This window comes from Chlorocebus sabaeus, chromosome 22, assembly GCF_047675955.1.
Source record: "Chlorocebus sabaeus isolate Y175 chromosome 22, mChlSab1.0.hap1, whole genome shotgun sequence".
NCBI lineage: Eukaryota > Metazoa > Chordata > Mammalia > Primates > Cercopithecidae > Chlorocebus > Chlorocebus sabaeus.
The window spans coordinates 43,550,239-43,568,702 of NC_132925.1; the positions used below are offsets into that span (position 1 = coordinate 43,550,239).

Below are 18,464 nucleotides of genomic sequence, written 5' to 3' on the forward strand. Positions count from 1 at the left end.
GTTCCTTCAACAAATAAATTGTATGGGGGAAAAAGAATATGGCAGGGGAGACAATTTGTTAAAAGAGACATAAAAGACTAATCAATTGCAATTTGTGTACCTCAAATAAGATGTAAACACTAGCTATTTAATGAATAATTATTGTTAATTTTTTTAGATATGATAATATTGTGCTTATCTTTTTTTAAAAAAATATTTACTGCAAGTTCTGGGATATATGTGCTTAATGTGCAGGTTTGTTACATAGGTATACATGTGCCATGGTGGTTTGCTGCACCTATCAACCTGTCATCTAGGTTTTAGGCCCCACATGCATTAGGTATTTGTCTTAATGCTCTCTCTCCTTTTCCCCCCACCCCCTGACAGGCCCTGGTGTGTGATGTTCCCCTCCCTGTGTCTATGTGCTCTCATCATTCAACTCCCACTTATGAGTGAGAACATGCAGTGTTTGGTTTTCTGTTTCTGTGTTTTAGAAATACATTTACACTTATATTTATGGATGAGATAATAAGGCATCAGGAACGTGCTTTAAAACAAAATGAAACAGAAGGAATTGGATGGGGCAGGTTTGGCCATGGTTATTGGGCTGGCTGATGGACACACAGGAGTTCACTAGACTATTTGCCTCTTTTGTGCATGCTTGAAATTCTCCATAATAAAAAGTATTATTTTTCAAACACACACACACACACACACACACACGCCAAGCCACAGCATCTATTGCTTATTGCTGGTGGTATATATGAAGGAAATTTTCACACATTTATAGCAAAAGTGTAAAGTGTTACAACCTTTTTAGAAGGCAATTTGGCAAGATCTATATTTTAAAATAAGTGTATTTGTTGGTTCAGCAGTTCTACTCCTGGGATTCTATTCCTTAGAAATAGCAGTAGAAACACACATGAAGTCTTATGGCAATTGTGTGACAGTGTTCATAGGAGACCCCAAACTGGAAACAAAGTGAATGCTCACAGCAACAGATTTGGTAGATTGGCCCACTCGCTGTTTAGTTAACCCCTTTCTTGTGTGTCTTTCTATTTTGCAGAGGTTGGAAAGCTAAAGACATATTTCCAAGTCTCCCTCAAAGCTAGGACTTTAGATTGTGATTTAATCTTTCCAGATGCACTAGTGCAGATCTGACAGACACACTGTAGGTCCGGAGTAAAAAGTTCCTGTGGTAGCCTCCTGATCCTCAAGTTGCAGCTAAGGTAGTGTGGTTCCGAAGCCAGCAGCTGGAACAGCACCTTCTTGACAGAGACGGCAGTTCTCTTGGAGAGAAGGGTCTGTAGGACTGTTATGGGCATGATTCCGTGAGATCCAGCCTAGAGCCTGCTACTTGGGCACCTCCAGTGATTTTGTAAGTCCCAAATTCCCTATGTTAAATCTCTTTCTACTTAAAATAGCTATTTTCTGTTATATATAACTGAACAAAATAGTTGAATGAATTATGCATTATATAATATTTCCATATCATGGAATACTAACTAGCCATTGAAGAGAATAAATTAGATCCATACTAGATGACTTCCTAGTCATCTAGAGGGATTTCCCTAAGGTACTTCTAAGTCAGAAAATCAAAATACAGAAAAGTTAAATATTATCCCATTTTTGTGAAACAATGACCAGCTGTCTCTGAAGTCTATATAAATCATGGACCTATATGACTTCATGAGCATGGAGAAAACACTGACAGTCACCCATTAGGTTATGATGATAGGTTACAGGTGTGTGGCTAGGGCATGGGAAAGGGACTAGTATGAGGAGAGAAGGTGGTGAGAGAAGGTGTTGATGAAAAAAAAAACAAGCATGATATGATACTATATATATAGAATTACTTGTGTATTTTTATGTGTATGTATGAAGAATGCTTAAAAGGATAACCAACTCGTTAATCTCATGATGGTGGGATTTCAGGGGGGATTTACTTTTATGTGATTAGGAACAAACTAACGGTCTTTTCATTGTGGAAAAAAAGAAAGAAAGAAAGAAAAAAAACAACCCTGGGATGTGCAAGTGTAACAAAAGCTATAAGGTACTTAGGAATAAATTCTATAAAAGTTTAACAAGATTTTTATGGAGCAAGTAAATGGAGCATTATACAATACTAATGGGTTGGAGGTTTCAATATAATAAAAATTGCAATTCTCCAAATTAACCTATAAATTCTAAGCAATTCTAATAAAATCTCAAGAGAATTTGTCACAGAATTTGATCAACTGGTCCTTCACAGAGAAGAGTAAAGGCCCAAGCATAGACAAAGACAATTTTGAAGATGAATGGGGGGAGAAAGGATCATTTTACCTGATATGAAGACATTATAAATCTGCAATAATTAAAAGTATGGTATTGCACAGAGACAGGTAAAACAGATGAGAGAGACAGAGACAATAAACAGACCCACAGATAAAGGGGAACTGGGTGAGTGACGCAGAGGTAACATTACACATTAGTGGGGAGCACAAGGTGGCAAATGAACCTGGGTTGCTAGTCTTTCAGAACCCACCATGGAAATGCTACAGAAGTGACAGGCAAGTTAATAATGGATAACAGAACATACCATAAAACTACTAAGAAACCTTTGGGGAGACAGGAAATGATTGATTACCAGTGGGTATATAGGAAATGTCAGCCTAAAATAGAAGGTGGTCAGGCAGGTGGTGGACTGGGGAACATCATTCTCCCTGCATTTTCTTCTCTCCCCCACATTGTTCTGAATGAGTCATTGCTCACCTCTCACTTCTAGGGAGCAGAAGAGCAGTACTCAGGCCAGTGCTACTGAGTATTTGAGTCGCCTGTGGCAGGGCTTGAAGAGTGGGTAACAACAGGTGCAGAAGAATGTCTGAACCCCTGAGCAGGCCTAATCCCTGTTCCAATCCTATGGGAAGAAGCTCTTGAAAAATGAGTAGAGCTCAGGAAAGAAAAAAAAAAGACACAGGAAACAGGGAATGATCAAACCCAGACTGAAGTAACAGAGGTCAACACTCTAAGGAGTATTTCCTATCAGTACAACCACCACCCCACATCACATACACTCAATAACTCATCAGAAGGGTCTCAGTTGGATTCTGGATTTCAGTCTTCCTTCCCAGGTATACATTATCTGTTCAGGTAGCTGATACTCCCCAAGATAATGTAAACACACAAGGGAAAATAATGATATAAACCACGTGCACATGCTTAACAGTCCATGCTAAAGGTATCAGGATCAATGGACCAGGCAGGCCTGAATTTAAAATATACATAATAAACACATTTAACAAGATAAGGGAAAGTATTGGGAATATGAAGCAGGAAAAAGCAATTACACAAAAAAAACATACTGTATGAACAATATAACAGTTGAAATTAAGAACTCAGCACATGAATTGATTTGCAGAATGGGGATAGCTGAAAAACCAGTGAATGAGATGAAAGATCACATCAGGAAACGTCTTCCAGAAGAGTTAAGAATAGACAAGGAAATGAAAAAAAAAGTTAGGAGACACGGAAGTTTCAAATGGAAGTGTAATAGAAATCATAGAAGAGAGAAGAACATAGTAGTAGGAGAAAATATTTAAAGAAATAATGACTGAAGTTTTCCAGAACTAGAAAAATATGCAAGACCACTGATTTAAGCAACTCACAGAGCATTAACAGGAGACATTAAAGATCAAAACCTCCCATACTCATTACAGTGAAATTTAAGATGATCAAAGCCACAGAAAATTCTACAGGTTTCTAGAGGGGAAAATTATGTCACCTACAAAGCAACAAGGATCTGCTCCATGACACATTTCTTAGTAGCCATGCTTAGAGCTGGGAGGCACTAGTGTAGTAAGTAAAGTGCTGAAGGGAGGACAAGTTTGAACCTAGAATTTTGTATCAAAACTATTATGTTTAATCTATTTTACTTTGACTTACTTTCAATTTTGCCATCTCATTTCTGAGATGGTGTAATGTGTCCTTCCATCTTTTCCCTAAGTTCTGTCAACTCCTGCTTCATCTTCGCCTGTTACCAGATCATCTTGGCCTTAGACTCTGGTTTCTCTGCTCAGTACTCTTGGTTTCAGTAAATACCTGTTTCATTCAGTTATAAACATTCATGACCAAATACTTAGTCACAACTTTTGTCTACTTGATGGCAATGTTTTCCTGATAATTGGTTTTAGTTTACAGTCATATTTTCCTATTTATTTCCCTTATTTCCTAAAAATACTTTACTACAGATCCTCTGCTGGTCTTTCTTGATGACTTTTTTTGAAGCAGTTAAGGAAAGTTTTCTTAGATCAGCTATTTGCAGAAAGCTTGTAAGGAGGACTGGAATTTTCCTTAATATTCAGAGTTTTATGCATTAATTTGTTTGGTGTTTATTCTTCCACTTGGGAATAGGCACCTATGCTCCCCGTCTCCAAACACACAATCTTTGTAAAGCCCGTGGATCCTCTCCCCACTGTTACAAACTAAGGATTTAAAACTTCTCCTGGCTGGGCATGGTAGCTCACACCTGCGATCCCAGCACATTGGGAGGCCAAAGAATGAGGATGGCCTGAGCCCAGGAGTTCAAAACCAGCCTGGGCAAGATGGTGAAACCCTGTCTCCACACACACACACACACAAAAAAAAAAAAAAGAAAGAAAGAAAAAAAAAATCAAAAGAATTAGGTGGGCTTGGTTGCACACTCTTGTAATCTCAGCTATTCAGAAGGATGCCTTGAGCCCAGGAGTTCGAGGTTACAGTGAGCTTTGATCATGTCACTGTACTCCAGCCTGGGCGACAGAGCGAGACCTCATCAATAAAAAAAACTATTTTTTTTTAAAAAACCCTTTCACCTCTGGGTAAACTGTTCGTCTTCGAGAAATGTAGTCTGCTAGCCTTTTCTGCTATCTGGAGCTGTGGCATCCACTCTTCTCCTATGCACTCCTGCTTGGTAACTCCTGCTTTTCCAGTCCCTCTAGCTATTTTGTGGTTTGGTTTTACAGCTCTCTCCTTGTTTCCCCTGCAAATGGAGTTGTACTCTTTTTGGTTTCTGCAAAAAGGGGAAAAGGGGCAACTTTACATTACCATCTTCCCATTAAGAACCAGTATAAATTATTTAATTTAAATGTGAGGGTAAAAGAAAAATGCTCAAGTCCTCAGAGTTACCACACAAAGATACTCTTTGAAATTAAAATAAGAAGAAAAATAAATATGGAGAGCACCCATGATATTAGTATGAAAGAAAGAAGGAAAGAAAGTACAAAACAAAGAGCAACCCAAAACTAAAATTCTGTAAGATACCAACGTGGTAGGAAGACATACCAGAGCCACGTGGCTAGTTACTTTGGTGTTGCGATCTTTCTTCTTGGAAAATTTAGCATTTTGAGCTGGAGTGAGTCTTTGAGATCGTATCACCTCATTTGGGAGGCACTGGGGCTCTGGGCCCTTCAAAGGCACACTGTCTTACTTGTCTTTAGATGCTCAGTATGTAGCACATGGCAGACAGCTAATAAACTGTAAATGAATGAAGGTCACATAACACATAAAGACGGAATCACTAGGTCACCTGACTCGATCCACTGCTCTTGCTCTTCTAACGCACCATGTTATTCAAGTGAACTTTCCCAGCAACTTAAAATATCATTGCCTGTTTAAGTGTTTTATACCAATCAATAATATACCATGGCATTTTCTCAAATTTTGGACAAAGATATAATACAAAACTATAATTTAAATTTTCATACCCTTTCTGGGTATGTTAGGAGTTGACAGAAGTTGCTTTAAGTGTTTCATCATTATTTAAAAAATCTGACCAGACAGATTTGTAGACTGGTTGGGATATGGGGAGGGAAGAGGTGGTGATGGTGGACTGAGTCTCTAGTGAAATGATGATTACAAGCTTTGCGTTGGGGAAAGGTAATGTTAGAATATAGCTCACTGATCTAAATAGTGAAGACCTATTTTTTTCAAATGTGATTTACTGATTTGCTCTAGTTGTTGTTTCATTTTCAATTGCTCCATCTCCCTATCCTAAGATGGCAAGTCTAATCATATTGATTGACCTAAAAAAAAGAGAAAAGATTAATTTTATCTTAATCCATTGAGACTCTAGGTTTGAAAATTCTTTTTCCTTTACTACTTCCTTCTTGCCAAACCTCAAACAAACTACTACCCTCAAGACGGTCTGTTCTGCTTGTTTTGGAGCTCCTTACTTTTAAAATATTTGAATCTGGTCTCTTACCCCACTCTGGGCCTAGAGTTCACAGCCAAGTGCAAAATAATCTGGAAAGGATGGTGGTATGAAAATATGTACCTTGGCCATGTGCTCCCTACTGAGCGGCTGACAACATTTCTTGTTATAGATTTGAACAAACTTAAGTCTCTTGCTCCAAAAGGGACTGAGTTTTCTTCTTGGATAGTTTGTGTTCTTCTCCATGTCTTCTTGAGATTTCTGTGGAGAAATGAGCCCTCTTACCCTTGGGCTGAGCAGAAGATAATGCTGGGGTCCTGGAAATGTCAGAGCTCACTTTGAATGCCAGTGTTGATGGGAGAAAAACCCATCTACTTTAAAACAAGTTTTAGTAATGACTTTGGTGGAATTGGCCAAGTGACAGGTGGGGAAATTGTTTTACTAGAATTATGCCACATGCTAAACAGATTTTAAGAACACTGTATACCTTTAATAAAGCAAAAGTAAAACCTTAAGTGTCTATTATAGTACACACACATACATACACAAAGACCAACTACATGTAATTAGTAATCATTATCATCCACTTAATGTTTGTAGTTTGCAAAACATTTTCACATGTAATTTTATTTAATCCTTACAATAAATCCCAGAGGGAGTTCCTTATTATTAGACCATGCTAGTAGAAACAGAATGGCATAGAGCTAGGTTCCGGTGACAGATTTGGAGCCCCAAAAGTTCAAGTGGTCATGAGACTGAGCTGTCATCAGGGAGACAACATAATGAAGAAAGGCAACTGAGAATCACAACATCTGGTTAAGGTGTTAGGTGTGCAGCCTTGAGCAAGTTTCTTTAAATATGTCTGGTTTCAGTTTCCACATGCTAGTTTTCATATTTCATTATTCATGGTCTCTAAAAGCAGATCTGACTTCAAGGAGAGCAAGCACTGAGTTTGTGGTAAACTTGAGCTCTTCCTTTAGAAGCAGCTGAGACCACTTAACTAGTTAGTCTTAGTCTTCGAGGAAATGCTCATGTCTAGCTAGATGGAAACAGCCTCCCATGACTTCCTGCCCCAGCTGCCCTAACATGGTACCACTCAACACCAAGAATGACAGTGTGAATATTATCGGGAAACTAACTACAGCCCTAATATGACCTGCAGCGTGATGGCTAAGATAGCCAACTCAAGCTTTGTCCATTTTAAAACTACTATAAGATTATAGTAAAATGACAATCTAACTGTCATCCACATGGATCAGATCACATCTGAAGTTAATTTCTGGATTTACATTTCAAGGGACTCACTGACAAACTGGCGGACATCAGAAGAGGGTAAGCAGGATGGTAAAGACTCTTTAAATATTGTCATAAGTCACAGACTGTACAGTGCCCTGCAGTTTTCCAGTGCTTTGCTGACATTCATCCCTCCCAAAAACTGGTGAGGCAGGCTGGTGGGATAGATTACTCTGCACCAGTGTCATGGTTAAAAAAAGTTTCTATCCTAAATATTTAAGAATCTATGGCTTCTCCACAGCACAAGCAGCAGTGTGCAAATGTTTGCCAGTAAGTGAATTTGGTTTCAGAACTTAGTAACTGAATAAAGAATAAAAGGCACAGGGAGGCTAATGCTAGGAACTTAGACGTGTGTAATAAAGCTATCAGCAAGCTGTTTCATGAACTTAACACCAACAGAAAATCAAGTTATGCCTAGGTGACCATCTGCAGAGATTTAGTTAGGCCCAACAACAGTTATTAAGTACAGACTATATGATAGTCACCAAGGGTCATGAGGGCAGTTGAAAATGAATCAATCCTGGTCCCTGTCCTCAAGAAGAGTAGAGGGTAGGAAAGGCTGATATGTAAACTGATAAAGGCATCACTAGAAGTATATACAAGGTACAGCAGTAGTACTGTGGATTTCAAGAATAAATAAAAATTTGTCAGGAGGAGCTTGGGCAAAAGGCAGTCCAGGCAAAAGGAATACCCCTGGTGTGCTTGGAATCTTCTAGTAGTAGGTATCTAGTAGTATCACCGTAGAACAGTTCTTTTCTTTGGGTGTAACAGTAAGATTATTTCTATAGTCCTTTCAAAAAGTTAACTTTTAAACCCTTCAGAAGCCTAAGATCTTATCATCTCTGGTAATTCTATGGGAGGGTTAGCTCAAGACAACAGCTTTAAATAGTGACAGTTCTCTACAGTGCTAATATTAATACATCCAGACAAGTTAAGGGGCTTTGTAGTGTGTGTGTTAAGGCATGCTATAGTCTTAGAACCCACATGTTTAAGCAATTCTGAGCAGAAGGAAGTCTAGAACTAACATTTGAAAAATGATTAAGGGACTGTTAACTTACAAATCAAACCCAACTTTCCCTAGTGGTTGCTTAAATTCTGGACCCTTAAATATTATTTTTGAGAAGGGGCCTGTTACTCTAGTACTTAAAACTTAAGCCAATGTTATCACTCTTTGTTCCCTTACCTTGCTTTATTTTCTTCACAGAACTTACTACATGACTGAAGTCCAGTGGGACTTGGCTTGTGTCCCACTGTATCATAAGCTCTTTAAAGACAGAATGTCTGTCTTGTTTATTGCTGTCTTCTCAGAGCCTATAATATGTAACTGGCACACATTAGAGCTTTCATTTCATTCAGTGAGTGAATGAGTCTTTAGCTGAGGGAATATGAGCACTAGATACCTACCTGGTCAGCTGTGATGAAGCTGCACACCCTTTTTACCTAAGCAGGTTTTACAATGCTGCCCTACTTTCCATGTAGTTGGAGCAGGCCTTTATCACTTTTAAGGCACTTGACAAGTAAAATGCCACCATTAGTGAAAAGCAAAGGTTTCTGATTTACTAAACTCCAGGGGTGGTGGGAATAAGGGATGAACATGTGCTAAGTACTTCTTTGGTTCTTTAGCCCTGTCCCTAGGAGCTCTACAGTTGGTCCAATAGCATCAGATTCTATTTTTTATCTTCAATGGTGTTCACAAACACTAAATTCATTGTAAAAGGTTGTACATTACCTCCACAGATCAAAGACAGTAAAATAGTGACAAAATGCCATAGGATGGTTCTCATTCCATGCTCAATACCAGGAGACATGAATTTCAGTGTGTCAGAGGTTAGCAGATACTCTGGAGATCTACTAACATGCTTTGTGCACTCTAGGACATCTGAAAAGGCTGAGAGGGCTAGGATCTGGGACCAGCCTGACCTTTCGGAGACTATGATGGGGCAGTAATGCTGACTCCTGCTGAGATGATCTAAAGACGACTGAGAATGGACACTCTCCTCCCCTTTTTATTCTAATGAAGACAATTTGGAACTTAACTAAGAACTTGACTTTTCATTTTAGACATTGCTTAGTGTGTCTCAAACTGATTAAACTGAAAACCTTGGAGTCATCTTTGATTTTTCTGTCCTCTTTAGTTCCTATTAAGTCACCCAGCTGATTGAAAAATTTTCAGTTTGCCTCTCCTTTTTCACTTCTATTGCCACAGGATTATGTCTGAACTACTGCAACAGTTTTCTAAATGGTCTCCAGTCTCTCCCTCCTCTAATCCTTCCTATTTACTATCACTCTATGACATTTTAAGAATACCCAACTTCACCTGGTAATCCTCAATTGAAAACAAAAAACAAAAACCACCACCATCAGATACCCAAATACTCCAGTGACTTAATGTTTAATGGATACTCCTCAGCCTGGAGCTGAAGACATTCCACAACTGATCTAATTGTGTGTTTTTCATTTATTATTACCACCCCCTCCCCACCTCTGTTTCAGTCAGGTTGGTCTACCACCATCCTAATATACTAAATTCAATCCCCACATTTTGATGATACTGACTTTCTAAGGGGGAAACATTTAAGGCTGTTGACAGGATTACCCAAATCCTATGTATTCTTCCAAATGAAGTTGTCTCTTCTAGGTCCTCTTCTACTCTTGGCTTCCTTCTGTTCTAAAGTTCTATAAAACTCACTATCTATTCCATCCATTGTGCTAGGTTCATATTCCTTGAAATTTAACCAAATTCTTTCATGTTTCTATTTCATGTGCATGTCTTACATCAAATACTAAGCGTCTCCTGAAGGTCCCTGAAGAAATTTCTAGTCTCATTTGTTTCTTAAACTATTAATTTGATTATAACAATCACTAATTAATTGAACCCACAAGGGTTTATAAATTTCCTTTGCATATAAGGATGCCTGTTCCATGTTAAGGGCCAAATACGACTATCTTCTTGTATTACCATGTAATCTTAAGATTCTACTTTTGCATATGAATAAGTTAAATATTTGAGAGTAGACAGATGACACAATTTTCTTATTATTTTTTATTTCTGAACTTATTTGTTAAAGAGTTGTGGCCTATTACCTCAAAATAAGATGCCAATAAATTAATTCATGAATACTAAAGAAAATTAAAGATGCTAATGGACTCTTGTGTGAAATAGTTTAGAATTCACTTAATAAATTTTTAGACTTAAATCTCTATCTGGAAAATCTGAACACACAAAAGAGACTACAGCTGGGTCCTTCAAACGCTGTAGCACTAACACCTAAAAAAAAAAAAACCAAAACAAACAAAAAAACATGAGGAGGTTCTGGGCCTAGGAGAACACTCTTTAATGATAAAGCCTGTCCAAGTACTAAAGACAATTAGAGTAGGCAGGTGACCTGTACAAAGTATTAGTGATAACACAACATTCAGCTTCCTAAGAGTTAAAATGTACTGCTTACATGAAGGGAGATGATACTGAGCTAAGAAGTCGTAGTATAGAGAAGCAGAGAGATCAATCTACTTCATATTATTTATAGAATAGAGAATACTCTCAGCTAACATGCTGGAAAAAAAGTTGTTCCAAAAAGGTAGAATTACAATCAATGCCAAGATTTACAAATTCCATCATGTTTAAATATAAGGACAAAAATAAACATTTCTTGTTTTAAAAAACCCACACATTTCCCAAACTATAGCTTATCTGTTAGCACTTATCAGTCTGACTATTCTTTAAAGGTCTTAAAACATGAATTTGGAATAAAAACAAATAAAAGTGCCCAAGTTTTAAGAAGCCATATGTTAACTTAGGATGTTATCTATATATTTTTTAGACCAATCAATGTTTTTTAAGAGGTGTAGATACTGGTAACTTTTCTCTTTAAATAAATGTTTATATATCTCACCAACAACACTAGCCTATGGCACATAGCATGTTTAATAAAAATACATTGCTATTAAAAAAAAAAAGTATACTGAAACAGAAAAACAAAACAAAACAAAACAAAAAACACCTCCAGTTTCAACAGAAAAACTTACATCCAGAGATTCTTTTCCCATTATCTTTTAGGACAACCACAGAACTATTTCAACCTGTACCCTTAATCCAGCAGATACATCTTAATAAAAGAACTCTAATTGCTAAGTACTGAAATAAAACATTACTTACAGTAATTTCCTAGTTATCTACAACTTTCTTCTTGTAGCAATTGTCAACTTCTTAAGATGACTTGTTTTTATAAGCTCCTCAGTGTCAATATATCCTAACAATACAATTAGTACTTGTACAATGTATTACTTCACACATAATTAATAATATAAAACATCATTTCACTAAAGAAAAATACACATTCAATATAGTCAAGTTCTAGTTTTAAAAAGAAGCACTCGATGAGTTTTCTTCTGAATTCATTTCTCCAGAAGACCAGTCCTTAAAGACTTCTGGAGTCTAGCTATGTTGGCATCTAATGCTGCAAGGCCATTTCTGAAGTCTTGTTCATCACGAGAAGTGAACGTTGAAAATGAAGAGATGCTCCAGTCAGACATCAAGTCAGAAGTGAAAACACTACCATCACAGACAGTATTGCCTTTCACTTGAAGGCTGTTGGTAAGACAACCTGATAGGCCATGACATGCAGTTTGTTCCTCTGGCTCCTTGGTGGCAGCAGGGATCTTACCAATTGCTTCCTTTATTTTATTGAGGAGCTGTGTGTCCTTCATATCAGATGCTGTGGGAAGTTTTTCAGGTGCATCTTCTGCTTCCTTTGTTGAAGAGGAACAGACTACAGGTGTACACAGTTTATTTTCTTTTCCAGAGACAGCAAGTCCACTGTTGCTAACTAGCTGTGTTGTAGCTGCTCTTATCTGTGGCTGAGGGGACAGTCTCTTAGAAAGTGGTGATTTCTTTTCAGAAGTGCTTCTAGCAAAAGGAATGTAAATTGTATTATCCAAATTATGCTCATCTTCTATTAAAGCCATAGTTTCGCTCCCTTCATCAGAATCTTGTTTTGAAAGGGCAGAAATAATTCCAGGTGCAGATACTTCCTCCATGCCCCTAGTGTTACTATTTTGAGGGCTTCTGGAGGACAGAACATTTTCATAGGGTTTGTCTGGCTCTATGGTTTCCTCATTTTTAATTGTAGACAGTGGCTCTGAATGTGTAAAACTGTAATTTGTTTCTAACTTATTTAGATAACTCATTATGGAAGTGTGAGCAGGAGCTGGGACATGTTGAAGTTGTTTATCATGAATGTTCAAGAGTGATTTGGTAAGATTATTCCCAGGCTTGCAGCGAGCACTGTCCACACTAAGATCGGAGAGAAGCTTTGCCATGCTAGTCTGTAAAGTTCTGTTAAGAAGAATTTAGAACACTAATTATTATTATTTTTACCTGTTTCTTTAATTCACTTATCTATACCTCCATCTTTAAAAAAGGGATTTGAGAGAAGTGTCTGGTTCTCAATATGAAAAGCGACTAGAAGCACAAAATCACAGAATGTGCTTTGGCAAGAGCATATAATTAAAATAACAATGATAAAATATGTTGGTCTGTATCAAATCTATCACTATGTCTAAAAATAGAGGCTCAGAATTTTTTTTTAAGGTATGGAGATATTTTATTCTTCTCTTTTGTTTTATTGAGATGGAGTCTCATTCTGTCACCCAGGCTGGAGTGCAGTGACATGATCTCAGCTCATTGCAACTTCTACATCCCAGGTTCAAGTGATCCTCTAGCCTCAGCCTCCCGAGTAGCTGGGATTACATGTGTGCCATCACCATACCTGGCTAATTTTTGTATTTTTAGTAGAGACAGGGTTTCACGATGTTGGCCAGGTTGGTCTTGAACTCCTGGTCTCAAGTGATCTGCCCGCCTGAGATTCCCAAAGTGCTGGGATTACAGGCATGAGCCACCATGCCCAGCCGAGATGGTTTATTCTTGAGCAGCACTACAAATTGAGCCCTAGAGTAAAAAACTGGCCTAACAAAGGTAGGCTAAGATACAAAGAGAAACACACTATTCATTTGTTATGAATTCTGTTAGAAATTATTTCCCTCCATTACATATGTTTGTGTGTGGGGGGGGCACAATACTAGAAAAAAAGGATAGTTAGAGATAATTATCTGGCATAATAGGTATAAGCAACAGCTAGGTACTGGAAAGGTGTATAAGGAAAACCACACAAGGTTTGAAGTTAGAAACAGAATCAAATCCCAGTGCCATCATTAGCTGTGATCTTGGGCAAGTCTTTAACCTTTCTGAATCTCAAGTCCCTCACCTGTAAAATGAAGATATTTCTGAACTACAATGAAGATTAAATAAGATAAAATAATAAGGTATAGGTAAAGTACTTAGTGTGGTTTCAGTCTAAGTGGGTGTTTGTTTGATGGCAATCTTTATTAGTAGTCCTATTAAAGCCTTTTTTTTTTTTTTTTTGAGACAGAGTCTTGCTCTGTCACCCAGGCTGGAGTGCAGTGGCGCGATCTCGGCTCACTGCAAGCTCTACCTCCTGGGTTCATGCCTTTCTCCTGCCTCAGCCTCCCAAGTAGCTGGGACTACAGGCACCCGCCACAACTCCCGGCTAATTTTTTTGCATTTTTTAGTAGAGACGGGGTTTCACCGTGTTAGCCAGGATGGTCTCGATCTCCTGACCTTGTGATCTGCCCTCCTCGGCCTCCCAAAGTGCTGGGATTACAGGCATGAGCCACCATGCCCAGCCTAAAGCTATTTTATACTAAGAGTTCAGTCTATTTAAATTGAATCATATATGGTCTCAAAAATCAGTGAAGGCTTGGGCACAGTTAAAAGGAATAGTTTCACCTCTTTCCAAGCCAGTTAAGTACCACACAGGAGGAGTCCCCTGGGCCTACAGTTTCTACTGCAGAAAAAGAAAGCTGGAGGTGAACACTCAACTGACCCAGCACTCCAGGATGCTTCTCAGGAAGCCCACTTCTGCATTACCCCACGTGTTCCTACAGGGCTAGACCATCTGGGGTTAGCAAAAAACAAAGAAGGGGGATGGGGCTTATAGCGGCTACAGCACAGATCTTGGCAATGACTCTGCATTCTTGCCAATGGAAGCACCAGACCAGAGAGACCAGTCAAAAGCACTGCTTTGCAGAAAGCACAGTTGACAGGTTTGGCAGGGTCAAGTCCCTACCACTATCACACCCAAGCCTTCCCCAACCCTTAAGCAGAGTCTCAATTCTCTGCTTAGAGTTTTCCTAGGCCAGCAGGCAAGTATGCAGTGGCACCTAAGTGTAGAAGAGAGCATCTGGTCCCATAAGAACTGAGAGGGCGAGTGGTAACTCCACCCAGCCTCAGTACTCTGCTTATGGCTTCCCCGGACCCAGAGGCAAGTGCACATTAGCATAAATCTGTGGAGGTCCGCATCTGGCCCTGCCAGACTCTAGTGACCCTACCTAACTTCACAGCTGTACATATAGTTTCCTGAGGCCAGGAGGCAAACCTGCATCCCTGCATATCTGCAGAACACAGTAACTGGCCCTGCTCAATCTTAGCCATTAAGCAGTGACTCCACTCTGCTTTAGAGTCCAGCCTGAGGTTCTGCCCAGGCCCAAGCAGGGAGGCAAACCTGTGACTGCATACCGTGGAGTAATCTCTGGCCCTGCCTGTCACGAGTGGCTGGGCAGCAAACCCAGCACCATTGAAGCCCAGCCTGCAACCCTACCCAATTAGATTCTAAACAGCAATAGCACTCAGCCAGGGAATATAGCCTGCAACCCTGCCCAAGCACAGGTGATTGCAGAGCCCAGCCGGCAGCTCCACCTGACCTTGGAACCCAGTCAGAGGCCTCACTGGTTGATGGAGCACAGACATTGGTTTCACAAGGCCATGGAGCACAGCCAATAGCTCCACTGACCTCAAAGCACAGGTAGCAGCCCAGCTAGAGCACCCAACAACAAGGTCTGCCTGCCTATGGTCACTACCAGATGGCCAATCCAGAATTGCAGGCTAAATAGTGAAAGTCTATCCCCTTCACCTCAGGTGAGAGGGGGGTAGGGCAGAACACCTGCAAAAATTGGAAGAGGTGGCCACTTCTTCAAATGCACAGACATCAATGCAAAGATACAAGGATTATGAAGAATCAGAAAAATGACGCCACTAAAAGAAAGTAATAAAGCACCAATAATGGACTCTAAAGAAATGAGACCTATGAAATCAGAGACAAAGAATTGAGAATAATCCTCTCTTTAAAATGTTCAGGGAACTACAAGACAATACAGATAAAAAATTAAATGAAATTTGGAAAACAACAAACAAAACAATAAGTTTGACAAAGAAATAGAAACAAATTTTTAAAATCAAATAGATATCTTAGAGATTAAAAAATGCAGTATTTAAACTGAAAAATTCAAAAAAATACTTCAATAGTATACTTGATCAAGCAGAGGAATTAGTGAGCCTGAAAAGAGGACATTTAAAATTATCCAGTCAGAAGAGGAAATAAAGAATGAAAAAGAATGAACAACGCCTACAGGTATTATGAGACACCACCTGAGAAACAGGAGTGCCTGAAGAAGAAGAGAGAGAAAAATGGCCAGAAAGCATATTTAGGAAAATAATGGCTGAAAATTCTCTAAATCTAGGGAAAGACACCAACACTCAGGTACAGGAAGCTCAGAGGTCTCCAATCTGATTTAACCTAAAGAGAAGTTCACCAAGACATGCCATAACTGAACCGTTAAAATTCAAAGATAACTGTTAAAATTCAAAGCAGCAAGAGATAATAAACATCACACACTAGGGAGCCCCAATATGGCTAACAGTGGACTTCTCAACAAAAATAACCTGTCAGCCAAGAATACTTTATTCAGCAAAACTGTCCTTCAGAAATGAGGGAGAAATAAAAACCTTCCCAGACAAATGCTAAGGGAGTTCATCATCAGTAGGCCTATCTTACAAGAATTGCTAAAACACATTCTTTAAGCTGAAGTAAAAGGTCACTAATTAATACCACAAAACACATGCAATTATAAAACTCAATGGTATAAGTAATACATAATCATATTTGGAATACTCTAGTACCTTAATGGTGGTATGTAAAGCAATTTTATCTCTAATATGAGGGTTAAAAGACAAAACTATTAAAAACAACTATAGTTACAGGACATAAATTAGAAAAAGATGTAAATTTTGAAATCAAAATAAAAAATGTGGAAGAGAGGAGTAAAAGTGTAGTTTTTGTATGTGATTAAAGTTATTATCAGCTTAAAATAGCCTAAGTATAAGATGTTTTATGTAAACCTCAGGGTAACCACAAAGCAAAAACCTACAGAATTTGCACAAAACATGAAAAGGAATCAAAGCATACAATTACAGAAAACCATTAAACCACAAAGGAAGGCAACAGAGGGAGAAAGAAAGGATCTACAAAACAATTACAAAATAAATTACAAAATAGCAGTAGCAAGTCCTTGCCTATCAGCAATTACCTTGAATGTAAATAGGGTAAATTCTCTAATCAAAAGACAGAGTGGGTGAATGAATCAAAAACAGTATGCTGCTTACACGAGGCTCACTCTAAGGTAAAGCACACACATAGACTGAAAGTAAAGAGATGGAAAAATATATTCCACAGGAAAGGAAACCAAGAAAGCAGGGGTAGCTATACTCATATCAGACAACAGACTTTAAGTCAAAAACTGTAAAAAGAAGCAAAGAAGATCACTATATAATGATAAAGGGGTCAATCTGCAATTGTAAGAATATATGCACCCAACATTGGAGCAACTAAATAATAAAGCAACTATTAAATGATCTGAAGGGACAGACAGACTGAGTGAGGGATTTCAGTACCCGGCTCTCAACATTGTACAGATCATTTAGATATAAAATCAATAAGGAAAACATTTAGATACAATTCTAACATTTACATATAAAATCAATAAGGAAAAACAATGAGGAAACATCTCGAATTACACTTTAGACCAGGGGTGTCCAAACTTTTGCCTTCCCTGGGCCACACTGAAAGAAAAATTGTCTTGGGCCACACATAAAATACATTAACACTAACGACAGCTGATAAGCTTAAAATTTTGTCAAAAAAAAAAAATCTCATAATGTTTTAAGAAAGTTTATGAATTTGTGTTGAGCCACATTCAAACCCATTCTGGGCTGCATGCAGCTCAGGGGCTATGAGTTGGACAAGCTTGGTTTAGACCAAATAGATCTCACAGACATAACAGAACATTCTATCCTACAGCAACAGAGTACCTGTTCTTCTCTCGCGCACACAGAACATTCTTCAGGATACATTATGTTAGACCACAAAATAAGTCTTAACAAATTTAAGGAGACTGAAATCATATCAAGTATCTTCTGATTCCAATGGCATGAAACTAGGTATCAATAAACAAGAGAAATTTTGGAAAATTCACACACGTGGAAATTAAGAAACATGCTGCTGAACAACCAATGAGACAAAGAAGAAATTAAAAGGATAATTAAATAATACCTTGAGACAAACAAAAATGAAAACAAAATATGACAACATTTATGGGATGCAGCAAAAGCAATTCTAAGAGGGAAATTTATATCAATAAACGTATCAAAAAAGAAAGCTCTCAAATAATCTAATATTACACCTTAAGGAACTAGAAAAAGAACACATTAAGCCCAAAATTAGCAGAAGGAAGAAATCAACAAAGATCAGAGCAAGAAATAAATGAAATAGAGACTAGAAAAACAATAGGAAAAAATCAGCAAAACTGAGTTTGTTTTTTTTGGGGAAATAAAATTGACAAATTGTTAGACTAAGAAAAGGAGAGAGAAGACTCAAATGAATCAGAAATAAAAGGAGATATTTCAACTGATAACACAGCAATGCAAAGAGATACCACAGCAATGCAAAGAATCATAAGTTACTATGAGCAATTATACACCAATGAATTAGATAACCCAGAACAAATGGATAAATTTCTATACAGACACAACTTACCAAACTTGAATCACGAAGAAATAGAAAGTCTGAGCAGATCAATAAAGAGTAAAGATATTAAATGTTCTTAATAAAGTCTC

The 18,464-nt window shown here is 38.1% G+C and overlaps 1 protein-coding gene across 8 annotated transcripts in view; it reads right to left on the reverse strand.

Moving 5' to 3' along the window:
- CCDC14 (coiled-coil domain containing 14) overlaps positions 1–18,464 on the reverse strand; it is a 77,786-nt gene that overhangs the window by 12,704 nt on the left and 46,618 nt on the right. For 6 of the 8 annotated variants that reach the window (XM_038003423.2, XM_007985573.3, XM_038003427.2 and 3 more), the window contains one exon: positions 6,755–12,773. The exons of 1 other annotated variant lie outside the window; for it this stretch is intronic. In XM_038003423.2, the coding sequence (XP_037859351.2) occupies positions 11,834–12,773 (940 nt within the window). In that variant the 3' untranslated portion in view covers positions 6,755–11,833. Of the gene's footprint in view, positions 1–6,754; positions 12,774–18,464 lie in introns of those variants that run through there. One more of the 8 variants, XM_038003425.2, reaches the window with a different exon arrangement.